We start from the raw sequence: 21759 nt of genomic DNA on the forward strand, positions 1-21759 counted from the left end.
CACCACAGACCAAAAACCAACCTATAGGAAAGCCTTTAAGTTCATGTCCACAGACCCTCCCCAACTTCCCTTGTAAACATGTACATGCCGAGTAAAAAGTAAGCCAGTTTGCAGGGCGGTGGTGGCGCACGCCTTTGATCCCAGCACTCGGGAGGGCAGAGACAGGCGGATCTCTGCGAGTTTGAGACCAACTTGATCTACAGAGCCAGTTCTCAGTCAGCCAGGGCTACACAGAGAAACCCTGTCTCGAAAAACCAAACCAAACCAAAAAAAGTCAGCAAGTTACCCAACTGTCCATCAAGTGTACCGGGACTTTAAGAACAAAGGCACAGCCAAACACAGTTTTGTGTCATCGTGTGTCAGCTTGTTAGGTAGCTACTTAAAGTGAAGGGTCTGAGGAACACTGGTGAACTTTGGAGAATGATCAGTGATGGCATGAGCAGGACTGGCCTCAGCCACAAAGATGGGCAGGGGCGGAGGCATGCCAAGCTGAGGGTTTTGGGGATGCTGGTTTTCTTTCTTTTTTCTTTATGGATTATTATTTTCTGAATTATACAATGAGTTAAAATACCTTTTAAAGCCAGGGGTAATGGGGAAACCTAGTGGATGTTGCTGCTACAGGTAAGGCTGGGCTGCCACAGTTTGTGGTTTGGGTTGTGTTACCCTGGCTGACTGGAGGCCTCTGGAGCCTCTGTAGACAGACCCTCAGCCTCTTCCTGCCCAGGGAATGCAGCCTTACCTTCTGCTGAGCTTAGACAACTCCAGAGCTGTCATAAGATGAGGTCCAGGCATACCTGCTTGTTACCCAGTTCACCCAGTGCAGACAGCGAATACCGCCTGGGGTTTGGGTGTGTCATCCCACCACATCTGGCTCGTGTCACTAACGCTCAGTGGTTTCCTCCCAGAGGACAGTACTGCAGAGACTTCCACAGCTGGGCAGGGCACCCAGTGGGTGTGCCCCTGGGACAGCCACATCCTGGCTACTGTTTCATGTCACTCCTTGTGTGAGTGAAGGACTCTCCCACAGAATGGACTTCAGGTCCATTGGGTGATATGCAGAGCCACCTTGTTCTTTCAATGGGTGCTTCAAATAACTCTGCTTAGCTCTTGACAGACTCCGACTGTGCCAGCACCCCTGGGCAGAGGCCTTGAGTGACACTCTCTAAATACTCCCCTGGATGAGACTAACACCCCTCGGGGAACAGGACTCATGTTCTGTGGGGGAGGGCCCCCCTCAGGATCCTCCCCGCACATTCTTAGAGACTACAGGCTGCTGGCTAAACCTCGGGTGGCTTAAAGCCAGTCCCAAAGGTAGGATTCACACCAAGGGGTCAGCCACAAACTGAAGTGAGAGTTGGCTTGCGGGCATCCATCAGGGTTGAGATACACAGGTTACAATAAGAGGGTTCATGTCTACTATTCCCATAATGCACTTCATGAGGGCCCCTGCAGGGTGTAGCCCTCTCTGGACCAGAGACAAAGCACTCGGCAGTAATGTGTGCCCAGCAGGGTTATTTTAGGATACACTGGTTATTTTAGGATACTATCCCCAGTTTTGGTTATTCCCACTGGCATTTGCTAGAGATCAAGGTCTTGGAGGTTGCTCAAAATTCCCTAATATACAGGGTATCCCACCTTAATGTCTCATGTACCCTAGGAGTGACAGCTGAGAAACTCTGGTGACATGTGACAGAGATAGATCATTCGTCAGCCAAATGCTCAATCTGAGGCGGTGGTCAGGGGTGACAGTGGGTGTCACGGTTGGGGGATAGCAAGATGCCACAGTCAGGGGGACAGAGGAGTGTCAGGGTCAGTCTAGGTACACATGGTAGCTTCTAGCTCAGTCTGGTGTATGCTGTGCTAACAGTGTGAGTACCATTGTCCCATGTGTCCAGGAGGCTCAGTGTAGGAAGTAAGGCTTTAGCACATCATGTGACTGACTGACTGTGTCTCAGGAGGGTCCCAAGGGCAGGTGGCCCAGCCAACCCAGCCCTGCTCGGCCCAGCTGGGCCCTCACCTGTTACACGTGGATCCCTTGCATGTATCCTTCATCTTGGTGTCACAGCGGACTACTTGGGCTAGGAGAGACATGGGAAGGGGACCATGAGACCAGGAGGGTAAATCTGGGTTAGAAGACCCTCCCCCATTCCAAGGGATATTCTGGAATGCTCTGGAATCCGTACCCTAAATAGAGCAAGAGCAGTACCTCCTGGTTATGGGCTTCCATGGGAGGCTTGAACAGCAGAAATAAATAGATTTTATTTATATTTCTTTTTTTTTCTTGTCATTTTTTTTAAGACAGGTTTTCACTATTAGTCCAGGTTGGCCTCAAATTTGAAATCCTCCTGCCTCAGCCTCCAGTATGCTGGGATGACAAGCCTCCATCATTATAGAGCTCTAGAGGCACTTGTGACCTTACGTAAGTTATTTCCACTGAGATCCAACTACCACCCTCAAGCAGGGGAGACAGGGGCAGTGTCCCCCTCAAAAGGTTCTTGAGAACATTAAATAAAAAAATCATGTGACCGTGAAGGTTGCCTGATACACAGTCAGTCCCCACGGCCCCACCTGGCTTACAAAGGTTGGGATATACAAGGGGCATGGCTTGTGGAACACAGACTATACACAGGGGTGGGGTTTAAACAAGGTCTAGGTGTAGGGGGGTGGACTCCTAGGCAGCAGGGCCTTGCAAGAGCCCTCATTCCAGCCTGGATACATGGATCCTGGGGATCGGAAGCAATTCACACTGGTCTCAAAGTGCAGGGAGCCGTTCACTCACAGTGCTGCAAGCCATCTTTTCAGTCAGCCCGTCACAGCTAAGGTCACCCCCTTGTATGGATGAGTGAATGGAGCCTTAAAGAGTCGAGAAAGGGGCTGATCTCAGAGGCAGGACCTGGGAAAGGATTCATGGACCATCCCAGCACTGACCTAGATGTGATGTGCACTGATTTCTGAGTGGCCAGGATACCCGGGAGAAGCCCAGCTTCATCCAAGATTCCCTTTGAAAGACTCTGGGGAAATGTAACATTAAAATATGTGCCTTGGGGTGGGGGTGTGTGACTCAGTGGGTACAGTGTTTGCCTTGCGTGCAGGAAGCCCTGAGTTATGTCCTAGGTACCACATAAGTGAGGCGGGGTGGGTGTAGAAGAAGAATGAGGGGTTCAAGGTCATCCTTGGCTATATACCAAGTTAAAAAGCAGTCTGGGCCCCATGAGACTCTGCCTTCAAACAAATAAACAAACAAAAACAACATCCTGCCTGGGGAAAGGCAGCAGCCTCCTGTCTGGTTTACTTCAGTGACTGAAAAGCATCATTTTCAACTAAGAATTGCTGTTGCACCCCAGCCAGCTCTGCCCCACCATCTCCCTGTTGCCGGGTACCCAGCTCCCCTTCTCCACCAGCCCCTAGCAAAGGTGGCTGGGGGCAGGCGCCCCAGAGGTTGGGAACATCGACTCACTCATGAAGTTGATGGCTGGGGTCTTCTTGGGCTTCGAGGGTCTGACCACCCTGGGCTGAAGCCAGACATGTGTTTCCTCGGGAGCAGGCGGCGATTCCACCTCGTTCATCTCATCCGCCTCCGGTTTCTGACTGTAAGGCTCTTCTAACAGAGGTAAGGGAGAAAGAGAACATGCTGGGTTCAACCAAAATGCTCTTGGGTATGGTTTTGTTGTTAAGACTGGATTTTGCTGTGTAGAGCAGGCTGGCCTCAAACTCCTAGAGATCTACTTGCCTCTGCCTCCCACATGCTAGGATTAAAGGTTTGCACCACTGGATGGATCCGTCTCTAAAATGCTCTTTGGAAAAAGCACCCTGTAGACTAAGCTCTGAGATTTGGCTTCACAAAGAGTCGTTTCAACTAGAGAGAGGAGGTTGTGCTGGGGACAGGCCTGCCCAGGTGGAATTCTACCAGCCCTGAGAGGACGGATGGTCAACACACGTCCATGTTTACTTTGGACCTCAGAGAAGTAGCCCTGGGTGGGGATGGGGTGCAGCACCCACACCTGGATGCCAGAATGGTCACTTGTCTCACCTCCTCTTCCCCCACAATCATCTGCCCCCCGTCCCTAATCATAGCCTCAAAGCTGTGGCTGTCCCTGAGGTCCCTCTGATTTCTGGTTTGGTTGGGCACAGTCACAGAGAGTCTACCCCTAGAGACGGGGACCACTCACCTGGATCAAGCCACAGTTCAGCAATGGAGATTTACTGTCTTAATGTTGGACCTGGCTAGATAGAGTGGCTCATGCCTGTAACCTCAGCATGCAGGAGGCTGAAGCAGGAGGATTGCTTCAAGTTCAAGGCCGGCCTGGCTATAAAGTAAGTAACCTGACAGTCTAGCCCATATTATGAGACCCTGTGCCTTAACTGGCTTTCTATTGATGTGATAAACACCCTGATCAAAAGTAGCTTAGGGAGGAGAGGATTTATTTGGCTGACAGCTTACATTTCAGTGAGGGAAGCCAAAGCAAGACTCTGGAGGCAGGAGCTGATGCAGGGGCCATGGAGGAGTGTTGCTTACTTTCTTGCTCTCCATGGCTTGCTCAGCCTGCTTTCTTTCTTTTTTTTTTTCCAGAGTTGAGGACCGAACCCAGGGCCTTGCGCTTGTTAGGCAAGCGCTCTACCACTGAGCTAAATCCCCAACCCCTCAGCCTGCTTTCTTATACAACTCAAGACCGCCAGCCCAGGGGTGGTACCACTCACAGTAGGCTGGGCCTTCCCACGTCAATCATTAATCAAGAAAACGCCCCCCCCCCCCCAGGCACACCTACTGGCTGAGCCAACAGAGGGATTTTCTCCATAGAGGTTCCCTCTTCCCAGATGACACTAGCTTGTGTCAAGTTGACCAAAAAAAACAAAAAACAAAAACAAAAAAAAAAACCCTAACCAGTACACTCTATCTCAAACTACTTCAAGGGTGGGACATATGGCACAGACCTGCAATCTTCATATTACAGAGGCTGAGGCAGGAGAATTGTGAGTTCAAGGCAGCCTGGACTACATAATGAGATCCTATCTCAAAAAAGCGTTAGACCTGGTACACAGAACTACCCAAAGCCCCGGCCCCTGCTTTAAAAAATGGCAGCTTGCTCAGTCTCAATCTTTTCCCACCCCAGGGCTACATAGGCCACTCCTTCTCCATTATCATCCTCCCCCCTTCAAAACACTCACCTCATGGGCTGGTGGTGCCTCTGAGGATCAGTTCCCCAATCTCCACTCTCATTCAGAAGGACAATAGAAGAAGGACTACCAGGACACCAAACTCTGACCTCCAGCCAAAGCCAAGCCCGAGGGTGGGCTGCCCTCCTGTGCCACCTGGCCCATGATGAGCCCCAGGGAGCCCCACCAAGGACCCCAGTTCTCCACAAATGTCTGTATGCCAGAGCCAGGAAACACCTTCCACACACCTCAAAGGAAGCTCCCTGACATCCAATAACCCACTGAACACACCTCCCTCACTGCCTCTTCGCAGCTCGACCCACCCACCTTAACCTCGTTCATTAACACTTCCGTAGGCCCGCCCCCGAGGCTGGCAGTCTCCTTCATGAGAAAATGTTATCTCTGGGGCAGAGTTGGATATCAGTGATGTGCTTGGGCCAAGACTGTTTCAAGGAGGGAAATGAAGCACCCTCAGGCCTCTCTGATTCCATGGAGACCCATCATCCTCAAGGGCTACTGTCTCTCCTGGAGCAAAGCACAGTCTTCACAGAGGGGCAGCCTGGGTCTTGATATCCCCTGCCACCATGACAGGTATCCAAATGAAGGGCCAACGAGTGAGGCGCCCCTGTCTTTCTAGGTAGAGCACTGGAGAAGTGAGTGGGGACTAATTCATCCCAGGCTAGCCCTGGCCTGAGAGGAGAAGGGATAGGAAAGACAGAGGTGAAAAGACATGCATATGGCTGCTTGGCTCTAATTTCACCTTTGCTACCAGGAGCCCCAGCTTCATGGCCCACCGTACCCCCGACACCCCAACATAGGAGAAGTTCAACAAAATTCCAAGTGAACGAGCAACTCAAACCCCACCCCCTGAGAGCCAAGGAAAAAGCACGCCCACCGACAAGGTCTGAGGTTGCCAAGGCTGGAATTCCCAAGGCACAGTAGCACCAACTCCGGGCTGAACCTCCACTGAGCCCCTAGGCTACCTACACAGGCAGCCTCAACACCTGTCCCATCAATGCGGCCATTCACAGCCTGATGCTGACAGCCCGTTGCTGTCTGGGAGTGAGCTGGGTTTCTTCCGTTGGCTTTAGGATCTCATGACTTTAAAGGCAAGCTTTACTGAGAGAAACCTAGTTTGGGAGGGTCTGAGGTGGCTTGCTCTTTCAGAGCAAGGGCAGGTGGTCCTGGTCCCCAGCCCCACACATGAAAATGGAAAGCAGAAAAACATGCACCCAATCCCCCTCTGTGAGGTACCCTAGGGATGTGTGACCCAAAGGGAATTGAGTACTTCCTGGTAACCATCCCTGCACAGAGCAGGCAAGCTCTGTTCACTCCCAGGATATTCTGCTCCAAGCCAGGAGTCTCAGGTCCCCCTGGCTCTGTGAACGGTGACATCACATCTGAGCAACAGGCCCTGCCCCCCGCTCCTCATCTTTCTGCCATAAGAGACACAACAACCACTTTACATACGAGGAAACTGAGGCTCAGAGAGGCAAGGGGATGTAAAAGAGACCCATCTGGGTTCACAGAGCTGGGATATAGCTGGACCGGGAGTTGAGTACCTCCCCAGCCTGTTATCCCCCCACAGGGAGGTACCGGATAGAAGGAAACTTCTGTCCTTATCCCTAAATCCTCGTGTCCCCATTATAGGTCATGGCCTTAAGGGTGCCACGGCACACCCTTATTTAGTGGCTTATGTAGATAAGCTGAATTAGGGGAGGTTTTCTGCATGGTTAGCTAAGAAAATGAGAATGTCTGCCAAGCCAAGTTGGGTGTTTTCCACCACAAATAAAGAAATAAGCACAGGGGCACCGAGGGACGGGTAGGCTAGTGTCTGGGGCCTGTGTGTGCTCTGACTTCTTGAAAGAGCCCTCTGTGGAGGGGAGGCTCTGTTTATTCCCCAGCATGCAGGGCACACCTGCCCAATGCCCTTGAGTGTGCCAGCAGCTGTAATAACAGGGCAACCAAGTTCCTGAGGAGTTTGGGGGGTCATGAGAACATGGTGGCAGGTGCATGTCTGCCTGACACCCAGAGACTCCCTGGAGACGGAGACATCAGACTTGTATCCAGGGAAGAGCTGTCATGGGGACTTGGCACAAGGCAGTTGACGGGACAGACTGCAGGCAGGCCCACACACCCAGGGGTCTGAATTGTCCCGCTTCTGTCCCAGCCCCCTGGTAGTGCCCCTCTCATGAGCTAGCTGGAGTGGCAGAGAGCCTGGTCTTCTATGAATGAGGACCTCTGCTATTCCACATCCCAGAGCCCCACAGACTGACCCCGTGTCCATCTCAGGGACAGTCCAGGAAAGAGGGTCACCGCTGCATGCCCACCCTCCCCTGCAGCAGAGCCTGCCCACTCTCTGCCTTGTCAGCCCTGGACAGTTATTGGAGCCACACAGAACATAAATCTCAGCCACAGACATTGCTCAGCTGGGGAGCATCCCCCCACTTCTGAGACACAACTTCTGAGAGCCAGAACTATTCCAGGACGTCAAGTGCACGTTAAGCGTGAGAATGTATGGTGACTACGGTTAAGCGTGAGAATGTATGGTGAGAATGTATGGAGAGGAAAAATGGATGCTTTCTAAGCAGCCCTGTGGGAGCCAACAGAGCCCCAGGCAGAAAGCAGCCTGTCCCCCAGGCAGCCTTGACAGCAGTCAATCTCAGAAAGATAAGGGAATACATCGGACAAGGGTACCAGTGCCTATGTCTGACGGGGTGAAAACTCAAGCCGAGCTAACCACTTGCTTTGGGTTCCATGTTAATCATCTGGATTTTGCTGGGTAGTGGTGGTGCATGCCTTTAATTCCAGCCCTTGGGAGGCAGAGGCAGGTGGATCTCTGTGAGTTCAAGCCCAGCCTGGTCTACAAAGTGAGTTTCAGGATAACCAGGACTACAAAGAGAAACCGTGTCTCAAAAAACAAAAACCAAAAAAACAAACAACAAACAAACAAAAATCACCCGGATTTTTTGTGCAGGTCTTGTTTTGGGGAGATCCCAGGAGGTCAAACAGAGTACTGTTATGTAGCCTAGGCTGATCTCAAATTCGTGGCAATCCTCCTGCCTCAGTTACCAAGTGCTGGGACGGCAGGAGTGAGCCACCACTTCTGACTGACAACCCTCTGTCTTAAGCAGACTGCACATGCTAAGGAAGGTGAAGAGGGAGTCTGAGTCCAGGGCCATGTCCACTGTCCACTGGGGCCAAGCCAAGGAGTTGCCTGGGGGCAGGGGCATCTCGGGACAGTGGGATCTGCAGGTGGCAGGGGCCAAGGGCAGAGAGCAGAGGGGCACAGACCTAAACGGTGGCAGGGGTGGCTGCAGGGGTGAGTCCGGGTCTGACTTTATTTCTATTTCAGCCATCCCCATCTGTGGCCCCAGGGTGAAAAGCCACACCAGGGTGGGGCCCTCGTGCCACCTACCTTTGTAGCATAGGTTGTTCTGGCAGCCACCTCCATAGCTGGGTGGGCACTCAGAGCAGGGACGGCCATGCTTGTAGGGAGCCTCACCAATCCAGTTTCCCCTGGAGACAGAGCAGAAACACCATGAACCAACCCCACACGTCCTTTAGGCCCAGCGGCCCACTAGGGAACCTCAAACAGAGCCCCTGATGTTGGGAGAAGGACACAAGCCTGGTACAGGAAAGGCAGCTTCTCGGCCTCCCCTTCCAGTGCCAGTCAGCCAGGGGGCTCTGGGTACCATGATGAGACCCTGTCACTGAGCACTGTGTAAAGAATGACTCCCTGGGTGACAGATGTAGCCCCAGACTCATCTGAGCGATCTCAGACAGTGTCCCCTACCCTGAGGTGGCTCTTTACTCATACAGTGGATAGCCACCAAGACATCCTTGGGCAAGGCTCTTCTTGATAGTGTCTATAAAGCAAAGAGGCCCACCAGGGGGGTCTGTGGTTGTTTTCTAGGGAGGCAGGGGCTCCTGCTAGAGTCATGGAGAGACTGTACAGACTCCTCTGTGCACCCTGTGGCCCACTCCAATGACCAACGAGTGATGACCTCACTGAGCCAGGGAGGGAGGTGGTCCACACTGGGGGAGGGGTCCTGCCTCCTCCTCTGCCACTCTCACAGTCCACCCCCCTCTCTATAGATCCACCTGGACAGTTGGAACAGCCTCTGGGCATTGGTGTAGACCCCACAGTTCTAATCCTGCAAGTATTTGGGCTGGGGACACACAGTGGAGGACACTGAGCTGAACCTCAGTGGGACATCAAGCACGGACCCAAATGCCACCCACTGTTCATGGGAGAGTCTGATGGTCTCCTCAGAAAACGGAGTCTCCACAGGGGTTTGTCCCGCTCTGCAAGACCAGTTCTCCTCAGTACACTGGACTCCTTCCTCAACAATAGATCATGCCCCCAGGCTCTCAGGCCCATAAGGGCAGAGACCAGTGTTCATAGAGACTGGGTGGCCTCTCCAGCCAGGCAGCAGAGAGCCAGGCTCCAAAACCTCCGATGAGCTCATGGATGGCACTCTCCTTACCCATAAGGCCGTTGGGGCAAAAATCAGGCTCATCTTGTACCATTCCCAGCTCTTGGTCATTGTTCCCGCCCTGGTTCCATGATGGTGACCTGACCAGCTCAGAGATGGGGAATGCCTCTTGGAGGAAAAGGCCCTGGGCAGCATGGGATATCATACAGCCGTCGAAAGTAACTAGGCAACGAACTGACCATGGATGGGTCTCCCAGGCAACGGCCTCCTCCATTCACAACGAAGCCCAACCTCCCCTGTGGCCACATTTCAATATGGGCTTTTAGGAAAGTAATTAAGGTTAATGGAACCAGGAGAGTGGAGCCCTGCTCCAGGAAGACCAGTACCCTCGTGAGAAGAGTCCCAAAGCACATGCTCACGTTCTGCCATCTCTCACGGCCATGTGTGCACACAGCGGGAAGATGGGCGCCTACAAGCCAGGGGAGATCTCCCCAGAGTCAATGCCTCCAGGCCTTCATTCTAGATGTCTACCCTCCCAAACAGGCCATGATATGAGCAAGTGTCTGCCATCAGGCCCTAGCCTGAGGTGGCCACTACAGGTTCTAGGCTGGTTAAGCAGAAGACCATGATGATATGGTGCCTTTACCAAGAAAGGGGAGAAAATACTGCCAGGGAAGGGGAAAATTTATTTCTGCTAAAAATCCTTTTACATATATTTATTTAGTGTGTGTGTGTGTGTGTGTGTGTGTGTGTGTGTGTGTGTGTGTGCGCGCGCGCATGAGAGTTGGTTTTCTCCTTCCACTATGTGGGTCCTGGGGATCAAACTCCGGTCCCCAGGCTTGGAGACAAGTCCCTTTACCTACTGAGCCATCTCCCTGGTCCCAAGAGTTATGTTTCTGATCAGAGCTGCCAGCGTTTTTAAACATAAAGCTTTGATCCAAGTTGTCCCTCACTTTCTACCTTCAACCGCGCTAGGAATCGCCTTGGGGACCGGAGCCTGCTGGAGTGCAGCGGCTGCTCAGCCCCAAAGCCCCAAAGCTGTGCTCCATGGTTTCTCCGCAGTCTTTTCCCTCCCAACCCCACAGCTCCTGATCCCCACCTCACTCCACCTCCTCCGGCCTGCTCCACTCCTCCAGTAGGTAAGCAGGTCGGAGAAGCCACCACAGCAACTGTGCCCGTGCCGGGATGGCGGCCAGCATCCCTGTTCAAACCGCAGACTGCAAACGGGTAAGTGACTCTGTGCTCTGCACATATCTGTGCAGTGAGCCATTTTTGGGTGAGTGACGCACTGTGACAGGGATGCTTAGGAGAGAGCAGGAAGGGAAGCAGAAGTCAGTCTGGTAGGAGGACAAGTCTTCTAGGACGCCATCTGTGGCTCCATTTCAGAGAAAACAGCACTACTCACCGCCCTGCCCCCTTTATCTTTTACTCTCTCTTGCCTTGCTCCTCTCCCCACTCCGTGTCTCCCTCCTCCCAGACAACAACTATTCTTGCTTGTACACCGCCTTGGGAGATGACTCAGAAAACCAGTTGGAGCCATTGTGGTCCCCCCCTTGTCTATGATTGATCTAATTCTGGCCACTGACGTTTTGTGGGGAAATGCCGACGGACACAACCATCTCTACATTTCTGCTATGTGAAGTAGAATCGTACGGGAAGACACAGTGCTGGAGCTCTGCAGCCACCTTGGGGCCAGGGGGACCTTAAAAAGAGCCCAAGTCCTTGCTGACTCTCCTAACCATTGAGACCAGTTTTAGTTAGTTCCCCTGAGGCAAACAAGTGCACCCCAGCCAGCTTGTACGACTGAGACAACGCAGTCTTACTTTGGAGAATAATTGCAGACGAGATACACAGCATTCTCCCAAATGTCTCCCCAGACGTTCATGCTCCGACAGGTGTGCACAGCACAGCCAACCTTGTTGGTGGTGGCCCAGACCATCTGAAAAGACAGCACTGTGTTAGAGCTCAGGGGCAGGCTGCCCTGGGGCAACTCTGGAATATAGGGCACCAGAGAAGGCCAATCCACTGGGGGAGTGCACATGCCTTTTAAAAACAAGCTATATGCACACAGTGGTGAAAAGCCTCAGCCATGTAAATTGCCATAGAAGTTTCCAGAGCTTACTCCAAGTTTCTCATCCCGTGAACTCATCCATAGCAAGCAGCAGGACCCCAACCAGTGTGCTCTGAGAAGCAAAGAATTAAAGCAAAGGCCTCAGGCAGGAAGCATGCCAGCATTCACATTTCCAAACACACTCCCCAGGTCTGGGGCACAGGCTGAGCGGAGATCAGCACCCGAATTACCTGTGTGTAGTGGGTGCACATAGCCCCTGAGCAGCGCTCTGGGCACCAAGGGTTGCACTCGTGAGAGTAGGGGTAGGTGTAATCCTTCACCTCGTCGTACCAGGACTGCACGTGGAATCCAGGAGAGCGGTACCTAGAGGGACAGAAGTGGGGGGTGGTCCACAGAGCCAGGCTTCCAACCCTGCCGGTACCTGCCTGAAACTACCCCATGTTGGGTGGCCTCCGAGGCACCTGTGTGTGCAGGATTTACATTTGCTACCTTAATGATGTATTCATTGGCATGCACACCAGGTAAAATGCAAGCAGCTCAAGAGCTCAAGGTTTCAGACACACTGCAGCCAAGACCACCTCGATTTAAGATGTGAATGCGTGCAGGGCTGGCGAGGGGCTGCAGGCCGGTCATCTCAGCTACTCCGGGGGTTAAGGTAGGAGGGTGTCAAGTTCAAAGCCAGCCTGGGCTACAGAGTGAGTTCCCTGGACAATTCAGTGAGACCTTAACTAAAATAGTGAGAAAAGGGGTGTGGTGTGGCTCAGCAATAGTGATGGCATGTGGGAGGTTCCACAGAGAAAGAAAGGGAGAGGGAAGGAGGGAGGGAGGACAGAAACAGAGTTGAGCAGGGCCAAGCAGGGGGTCGGGACTTTGCAAGGAGACAGAGAGGAGAGGGATAGACATGCTTTTTTGTTTGGTTTGGTTTGGTTTTTCGAGACAGGGTTTCTCTGTGTAGTTTTGGTGCCTGTCCTGGATCTCGCTCTGTAGACCAGGCTGGCCTCGCACTCACAGAGATCCACCTGCCTCTGCCTCCCGAGTGCTGGGATTAAAGGTGTGCGCCACTGCTGCCCGGCTAGACATGCATTGTTATAGGCTCACTTGAAGCTGATGTAAAGGCCAGCAGACATTAAGTAAATGGCTGAAGAGTGACACACAGCTAGGACACTGTGGTGAGGCCACTGATCTGAGGCCACTTCCCCAGGCTGGCCTTGAACTCGAGATTCTCCTGCCTCCTCTTCCTGAGCACTGGGATTCCAGGTGTGAGTCACTATGTGCTCACTGTTCTATTTTGTGTCAATCAGGAAAAAAAATAATAACTTGTCTGTGAACCCGCAGTCCCTTGGTCACCAGCAAGTGTAAACAGAGTGGTTGGTTCATAGAGAATGACCCTTTGTGACAGCATTGTGGTCAGCCAAGCAGTTTGAGGTCTTGTAACAATTACCGCCCGGGCCCAGCACCAGCAACTGCGGTCAGCAAGTCCCCAGGACACGGCCTCCCACCCTGGTCAGCCCCTTGGAAGCACGTGCCATGAGGAGCTAGGGCAGAAGGGAGCCTGCCTGTCACTCCTAGGAACACTGTACGCATGCCAGCATGCCTGAGGGAAGGAAACCTACCCATCAAGGATGGGACACTCTGAGCCTCTAATCCCATCACCGGCCCAGGGCCCCGGGAGGGATGACCAGAAGGCCTCAGAACAGGACCCAGCACCAGGCCAAAGCCATGGGGATAGGACGGCTGTATGTGGGTCTGTCAGATGGACAAGCCATCTCAAACGAGGAGACACCATAAATCTAGAGGGAAGTGGGCTGATAGAAGGAAAGGGGTACCATCCAGGGTGGCGGTCTGGGCAGCAGCTGGAATTTTGTATAAATACTTTGCTGTCTGGCCAAGCAGTAGGCCGTAAACGAAGAGCCGAGCCTGTCAGGGCTGCAGGTTGCACCATTAGGTGGTTGGTTGGTTGGTTTATGGTGCTGGGGACGGAACCCAGAACCTCAAATCTTCCACATCTTGACAACACACAGGAACACCAAGCCAGTCATCCTGCAGCAGCCAGATCCCACTCAAGTGGGGGGGGGGCGCTGCAGTTCGGGGTGCCGGCAACTCTTACCTGCCCCAGTGCACAGCCAGGTTCTGCCCAATGGATACCAACAGGCTGGCGGGCCCATGCTCCCACAGGCACTCCTGTGCCCATGCTGCCGCAGACCTCTCCAGCTCCTCATCCCAAGTCTGCAGGGGAGAGACGGCACAGGGCACAGACGTCAGGAGGGTTGAAGCAGAAACCCCAGCCCCGGGGCTGCCAGAGCTCTGGCTGTGCCTCTAGCAGATGCCTGTGAGCCCAGCTTCTCTCAGCCTCAGTGAGTGGGAGACTGGAGGGGGACGCCACATGACAGCAATCAGACACATAGAAGGCAGGTGAGAGCCCTGGTCACCCTCGGGCCGTCCTCAGGAGCTGAGAGCCCACCCACACCCTCAGTGATAGCCCTGGATTCATCCAAGTCTATCCTGCCACAGTCCTGGAGAGTGCCCATCTCATTTCATCCTACAGAGAAGAGGGCCGAGGCTGTGAGAAGGCAGGCCATTGACTCACAGTCACATACCCACCTAGTCTAGAGCTAGACTCCGGCTCCAAGTCTGTGGGACCCACTGGGGATACCCGACTCTCCAGGAGCACCATGATACGTTGGCAAAAAAATCAGAAATCCGCCGGGCGGTGGTGGCGCACGCCTTTAATCCCAGCACTTGGGAGGCAGAGCCAGGTGGATCTCTGTGAGTTCGAGGCCAGCCTGGTCTCCAAAGCGAGTTCCAGGAAAGGCGCAAAGCTACACAGAGAAACCCTGTCTCGAAAAACAAAAAAAAAAAAAAAAAAAAAAAAAAAATCAGAAATCCAAGCACCACACAGCTCCTCAGAGGCACCTCACTTGTTTCCTTTTTAGGGAGCAAGATGTGGGAGGTGGTGAGGTTTCTCGGTTCTGTTCCCTCACACCGTTCCCTGTCTACGAGCTCAGTCTTCCACTCCCACTTGTGACTCCCTCAGCCTTTAGCTTCTGCAACTGCCTCGAGTCCTTCATCAGCCTTTTGGGTTCCCTCCACCTCTGGCTCTGCTCAACCTGCCACCATGTTACCTCAGCCTCTAGAAGCCTGCTGATGGGGGTGGGGGTGCCCATCTGGTCAGCAGACCCATGAGGACAAGCTCTTCCTCTGTGCATGCATACAGCATATGTGCAATAACTCCACAGAACTCACCCGTTAGCTAAGCCCCAGGCATGCAGAAGGCTGACAGGTAGAGAAGGGAGCCTCTCCCCCACACTCCCATGTTTACCATACACCTCCTCAGAGCAGCAAGTATGGGAGCAGGAAGCCTCACCACGTATGTCAAGGGCCAGTCCCTTCCAGTTCAGCCTCTCTGAGTCTAGTTTCCCATCTTCAGATTGGGGTTAATACTTCCTGTTCTCCCAGGTTCCCCCAAGTCCCCACGCTCACACCTCCAACCCCGTTCTCCATGGCATCTCTCACGGGAAGACACACCACACCACCCACCTGCCCAGGGAGTGCCCCTAGGGCATGGTCCCCCAGCAGGAGCTGTCTCAGCCTTAGCAAGGTGGTATGAGGACAGTCTGAAGCTACTATCGACAACATGACCTCTCTGAGCTATCACTGGACACACCATCCATGTGTGAGTGGTACTCAGCCACCCTGGGCAGTGCCTGGTAAGCCAAGGACCTCAATCTCTGAAGGTTTAAAAGCTACCAAGGTAGAGAGGGTCTGGGCCTGTGGGCAACAAGTGACCCTGTGGGGTGTGATCAGCCTCTCCTCATCTTCACCCCCACCCCGATTCTGGGAAACCAGTCAAGGGGGACGTTTCCTCTTTGGAACCCAGGCACAAATGACCACTTCACCTGGCCACCCCAAACAGCTTGTAGGAAGAGCTCAGAAGGGATGACCACTCTGGCTTCTGTCATCCTTGGCAAAGGCCAGGCAACAGACAGAGCAGCTGAAAAGGGAGACTACCCAGAACCCAGGTGCTGTGAGATGTCTTTCTGTATGCTGTGAATATATGTTGCTCCCATTGGTTAACAAATAAAGCTGCATTGGCCTATGGCAAGGCAGAATGGAGCCAGGCAGGAAAATCCAAGAGGGATAGAGAGAGAAGAAAGGCAGATACCAGCCTGCCACCCAAGGAGCAACAAGATGCCAATAGACTGGTAACACCATGGCCACGTGGCAACATATAGATTAATAGAAATGGGTTAATTTAAGATGAAAGAGCTAGTTAACAAGAGGCCTGAGCCATAGGCCATACAGTATGTAATTAATATAAACCTCTGAGTTAAGCCAGGCCTTGACTCCCCTGAAGGGAAGAGAGAAATGAAGGAGAGAAACAGGGTATCAGAACAGAAAAGGTGAGGCAGGGGTGTGGTTCAGTGCGTAGAGTGCTTGTAGCTGAGTTAGTTGGTAGAGTGCTTGTAGCTGGGTTAGTAGAGTGTTTTTGGCTGAGTTGGTAGAGTGCTTGTAGCTGAGTTGGTAGAGAGCCTGTAGCTGAGTTGGTAGAGTGCTTGCCTAGCATGCACAAAACCCTGACTCCATCCCCAGCACTGCATAAACTGAACGTGCAGGTGGACACCTGTAATCCTAGCACTTGCGAGATAGCAGAAGATCAGAAGTTCAAGGTCGTCCTTGACTACATAGCGATCTTGGAGCCAGCCTAAGCTGTCAGAAAAGGAGCCAAGCACACCTGTAACCCCACCACTTAAGAGGCTGGATGCAGACCAATCAGAAGTTGGGTCATCTTCAACTACATAATAAGTTCAGGATGGCCTGTGCTACATGAGAACTCTAAAAATCAGAAGATAATGCACTGGCCCTTGCCTGCCATCACCCCATGTACTCCATGTTGGAGGCCACTCACCATGTACTCCATGTTGGAGGCCACTCACCATGTACTCCATGTTGGAGGCAGCGGGATACACCTGGCCCCGAAGCTTGTTGTGCAGCATGAGGATTTCCTGGCGGTCGGACCAGGGGATGGCTCTGCGCACCCGTGAGTGTGCCTCTGCCTGCTGGTACTTGCTCAGCAGCTTCTCCAGACTTGTGGTGTTGGGCAGGAAAAAGGCCTGTGCTCCACAGACCAGCAGAGCCAGCCCCACTGGGACCATACTACTCAGAAGACAGCTCATGGCCCCACACCTGCAGCCACAACTAAAGGGAACAGGGCAGCCTGGGCTCCTGAGACAGGGCTGGGCACCGGAAGGTTCTGGAAAGAAAAGAGGAAGCAGGAGACAGCAAGTTAGAACTAAGTCAGCTTTGCCCAACACAACCAAACCAGCTGGGCGGGGGGTGGGAGGGTGGGAGGGGGTGTCTGTCCCTTTAGCCAAAGTCTCCCCTAGTCTTTGCTCACACAGAAACGCCTGGTGTGTACTGTACCTGTCACGTGGGCTTGGAACTGTCAGCGGCAGGGTGAACAGAGGCGGGGAGGGGATGCAAAATGAACCAGAGTTCTAGAGAGAGCTGCCGCCCCAGGGGGCAAGGCAAAGTCAAGGTGCCCTGAGAAAGCCACAATTCTCACCCCCACCCTGGAAACCCTCCAGGGTCCCCACTAAGCCTGTGTGAGACCAAAGGCGCAGCATAGAGAGAGGGGCAGGGCTCAGCTACTCTCTGGTGTGCCGGAGTCAAGCCCTGCCTGCCCTGCTCCAAGGGAGGAGGCCTCAGGCCAGAGCCCAGGGGACCATGGGATGCCCACTGTGTGCAATGGCCCAGCCAGAAAGCACACCAAGAATGTAGAGCGCTCCCGGTGCCCAAACTCCCTCAGGTCGACCACACCACTCTCGAGGCACAGCTCCGGCTGCAGAGTCAGGTCAAAGGGACACACCAAGGCATGTCACTGCCTGTCCACCCTGGGATCAAGGCAACGCCCCACCTGTGTTACTTGGTGCTTGAGGAGCGAGAAGGGCAGGGCCCAAAGGCCCAAAGCATCAACTGTCACGTGACACTAGGATCAACCAGATGAAAACCTAGGCCTAACCAAAGCAGAAGCGATCGAAGTGCGATCAGCAGGGGAATGGTAAATCTGCTGGTGATGGAAAGGGAAAATGAGGTGGAGAGTTATACAGCAGGTAGGAGCCAACCAGGGCTCTGCTTGGGTCTTAATAAACAGAGCATGGTGGTAAGCTTAAAAGCACCCTGTAGAAGATGGCACTAGTGGTACTGTACATATTTTTGAAACATGGGTTGGGACTGCAGTTCAGCAATGGGTCACCTGGCTGCCTTCCATTCCTAGAGCTGCAAAAGGGTAAACAGAGAAAGACAAACACACATATGCACACATACACACACAGAGAAAGAGACACACACATACATACAAACATACATACATACACACGCATATATATACACACACAGAGACATATACTCATAAACACATGTATACTTGTACACATACACATGCACAGATCCATACACACATACCATATACATATACAAAATATACACATCATGCTATAAATAAATAAACAATAATTTTTTAAAAAGGGGGGCCAGGTATGGTGGCACACACCTTTAATCCCAAAATTTGGGAGGCAGAGGCAGGTGAGTCTCTGAGTTTGAGGCCAGCCTAGTCTGCAGAGTGAGTTCCAGGACAGCCAGGACTGTTACAGAGAGAAACCCTGCCTCAGGGAAGAAAAAAAAACAAAATAGAATAAAATAAAAAAGAAGAGATCAGGACACAAACACACACAGAGGGACAAGCATGGAAGAACACAGGGAGGCAGTGTCACTTGCAAGTCAGGGGAGACCTCGGGAGGAGCCAGCTCCACCCACAGCTCCATCTCTGGCTCCTGGTTTCTGGCACTGTGGCTGACATGTGACCTGTGGGGCCAGGCCACAGCGGACCAACCACACACCAGGCAATACCAGCTCAAGAGGAGGTGTGTCTCAGGTGTTGCTGGGCGGAAGCCGTAAGGAGGGAGGAGACCTGGTGCTGGCTGTCAAAGCAGTTAGCCAGCATGGGGCACAGGGACGCGTCCAGCATCCTAGCCTGTGGGGACCATTCCCCATCCACTGCCCCAACAGCTGCATCAAAACTAGCATCGAGGCCAGATGTGGTAGCACATTCCTGTACTCTAAGGCTGAGGCCAGAAGATCACAAGGTCAAGGCCAGCCTGGAGTACATGTTGAGTTCAAGGCCAGCCTATGCAACTTGGCAAGGTCTCACGTCAAAATAAAAAAAATTAAGGGGCTGGAGAAACGGCTGAGTAGGTAAGAGCACTTGCTGCTCTTGTAGAAGACCTGAGTTCGACTCTAGCACCAATATGGTCACATACACTCATCTATTAACCCAAGTTCCATGTGATCTGATGCCCTCTTCTGACCTCCATGGACACCAGGCATGTTCATGGTGTACAAACATACACAAAGGCTAATTTGGAAAATGGTGATAAAAAAAATTGAAAGGGTTGGAATGCATGGGACCAAGCTCATTCCTCGGCACTGCATATGTATGTCTGCCTTTTCTACCATTTTAATTTGTGTATAATAGATGTTTGCCGTGGGGTGCACGTGGAAGTCAGAGGACAGCTTGCTGGAGTCAGTGTGGGTCCCAGGAATCAAACATAGGTCATCAGGCTTGGAGGCAAGCACCTTTACCCATTTCCTTAATCATCGAACTGGCCCAAAAACCTTTTGTGAAGGAGGCATACGTGCTGTACCACATGCCCAGAACTTAGCAGTGACCGAGCTGATCCTGACACGGAGTCTCGGTGGCTTCTAGAAGGGGTCCTGCCCTTCTCTAAGTTACCAATGGGAGCACCTTGCTGCCTTGGCTCTGCATTACCCAGAGCTGCGGTCCTATGGTTCCCATGCTACAAATGGGATGGAGCTTGAATTAAGATGGCTGCCCAACATTGGACAGCCAGAGACAAGAGCTGAGGCTAAAGGGGTGCTCACCCGTTTCATGATGCTCTCCAGAAGGACCCCCCTTGGACTGGAGCATACCAATGTACCATACTCAGGGACAGGGACATCCAAAGCACAGCAGCAAGGCCTGGCTCTGGGGTGCTGGGACTCTGTGCTGCCTCCTGTGAAGGATGCTGGGAGGCTGGTCAAGTGGTGACTCTGTAGACGAGGACTCGCTAATGAGTCACTCCAGGGAGATGAGCAAAGCCTCTGGGGTACTCACCCAGGACATGCCCCCTCCTTGGCAAACACATGCGCAGTACCATGGGTGCTGTGTCCTTGACACGCAGTGTGAGCCGCCCTCTCCAGCTGCAGCCACATCCTCGTTTTCCTCAGTCTTTCACCTGGTCACAGTGGGGGACTGGGCCCCAGCTCCCCCAGTTTCTGGGGTAAGGCCCACACTCCTGCTCTCTTCCATCTCACCTGCTTCCCCTTGGCCTTGCCAAATTCAACTCCCTCACTTCTTTTCTGCATACGGTATGCGTGGGTGAATACGTATGTCCCCACACATTTGCATGCATACCTGTGCAAAGGCGGACGTCAGGTGTCTTCCTCGGTCACTCTGCACCTTACATATATTGAGGCAGTCCCTCACTGTTTCGTCTGGTCTATGGAGCCAGCTTGCTCCAGGGATTCCGCCTCTTATCTCCTGCGTGCTGGTATTACACGGGGCTGCTGCACCTGCCCGAATTTTACAGCGGTTCTAGCTATCTGAACCCGGGTCCTGACACTGGCACAGGAATTTATTTACACACCGAGCCATCCCCCTAATTCTCAACACCATTTCTAGGGGAGTCCCCCTACCAACCTTCTGACACTCCATCGCTCACCAACTTGGAGCCACACAGCCAAGAGGGTCCCTGCAAGATCTTGTTCTCTTTTGCTAGAGTTACAGAACAGAACTCAGGAGACCCCAGGTAGCTAAGCATCCAGTTCTCACAAGAACAAGGCAAGAGGGTTGCAGGAAGCTTGGACGGTGCTCTCGGATCCCAGGGTCAATGGCAAGACGCAGATTGTGAAAGCAGCTCTCCTGGAGTGCCAACATTCCCAGGGCTGCGGCGTGCATTGGGACATGACCATGGACAGAAGATCTGCAGCCCCGTTTTACAGCAGACAAAGCTGAGCCCTGTCCACACTAACAGGCTTGGGAGTCTGCGTGGCCAGTTGGAGGGAGGACCAAGACTGGAAACCCAGCTTTCTGAAGGCTTGAGGACAACGAAGCTGCTGTCCTATTAGCCCTCCAGTGACCCCACCAGTCCCGGATGGCACTTGATGTCATTTAGAGGTCTAAAAGCAGTTTTGTTGAAATGCTAGCAAAGCCCCTGGTCCAGAAATGAGGGGCCAACTGGGAAGGTTGTTGCATCATGTGGCCCAGCTGCTCTGTGTTTGGGGAAGCCTGCCAAGAAGATGTCAGAGCTAAGACACCAGCTGCTGGCCCAGCCTCTGCACACGCTGTTCCTACAGCCCAGCCCCTGACCCCAGAGTGCCCGCTGCCAAGCCCGCCAGTGAACCTCTGCTCACCATGGGCTCCCCTTCCTGGAAAGCCTTGTGGGAATTAATCACTCGGCAGATCTGTCAGCCTACTCACCGCTGAGTCCCAGAGTCTGTCTGAAACAACTCTGCTCAATAAATATTTATGGAATGAACGGGGAAGGGCATGCCTCCTCTGTTCTGGATCAGAGGAGCCATATAAGGACTGTGGTCCATGGTGGCCTCTCTGTTGGCTGCATCCTGGGCTTTCAGGGAAACAGAACCTGGGTTCGATCCCTGACATTGCCCCTCATCAGCTGTGTGGTCTCCGACAGAGCATTCAGCTTCTCTGGGATGCAGCTACATATGTGGGGGGGGGGCACTCTAAGCCCCAGGGTTTTGAGTGATAGAAATAATGAGTTAGTCCTGCTGGAAATGACATTGCAGGAGGCGTTCAATGGCTTGGCCTAGGGCTGGGGACTCAGCTCAGTTGGTAGGGTGCCCAGCCCTCGGTTCTACCTCCAAACTCTGGTGATGCACTCAGGAGGTAGAGGCGGGAAGATCAGAAGTTCAAGGCCGTCCTTGGCCACATAGTGAGTTTGAGGCTAGCCTGAGCTACATGAGACCCATTCTCAAACAAACAAACAAAAGAGGGCATGTGACCAAGGGCATGGAGCT

General features: G+C 53.0%; 1 protein-coding gene across 2 annotated transcripts in view; it reads right to left on the reverse strand.

Annotated features, from left to right (window-relative positions):
• Crispld2 (cysteine rich secretory protein LCCL domain containing 2) overlaps positions 1 to 21759 on the reverse strand; it is a 58304-nt gene that overhangs the window by 26485 nt on the left and 10060 nt on the right. The window contains exons 2-8 of one of the 2 annotated variants that reach the window (XM_052728850.1): positions 16599 to 16915; positions 13772 to 13890; positions 11895 to 12027; positions 11417 to 11532; positions 8573 to 8673; positions 3458 to 3601; positions 2018 to 2078 (exon numbers count right to left, since the gene is read on the reverse strand). In XM_052728850.1, coding sequence (XP_052584810.1) covers positions 2018 to 2078; positions 3458 to 3601; positions 8573 to 8673; positions 11417 to 11532; positions 11895 to 12027; positions 13772 to 13890; positions 16599 to 16838 — 914 coding nt within the window. In that variant the 5' untranslated portion in view covers positions 16839 to 16915. Of the gene's footprint in view, positions 1 to 2017; positions 2079 to 3457; positions 3602 to 8572; positions 8674 to 11416; positions 11533 to 11894; positions 12028 to 13771; positions 13891 to 16570; positions 16916 to 21759 lie in introns of those variants that run through there. The other variant, XM_052728852.1, reaches the window with a different exon arrangement.

This window comes from Peromyscus californicus, unplaced genomic scaffold (assembly GCF_007827085.1).
Source record: "Peromyscus californicus insignis strain IS unplaced genomic scaffold, ASM782708v3 Scaffold_8__1_contigs__length_139910024, whole genome shotgun sequence".
Lineage (NCBI taxonomy): Eukaryota > Metazoa > Chordata > Mammalia > Rodentia > Cricetidae > Peromyscus > Peromyscus californicus.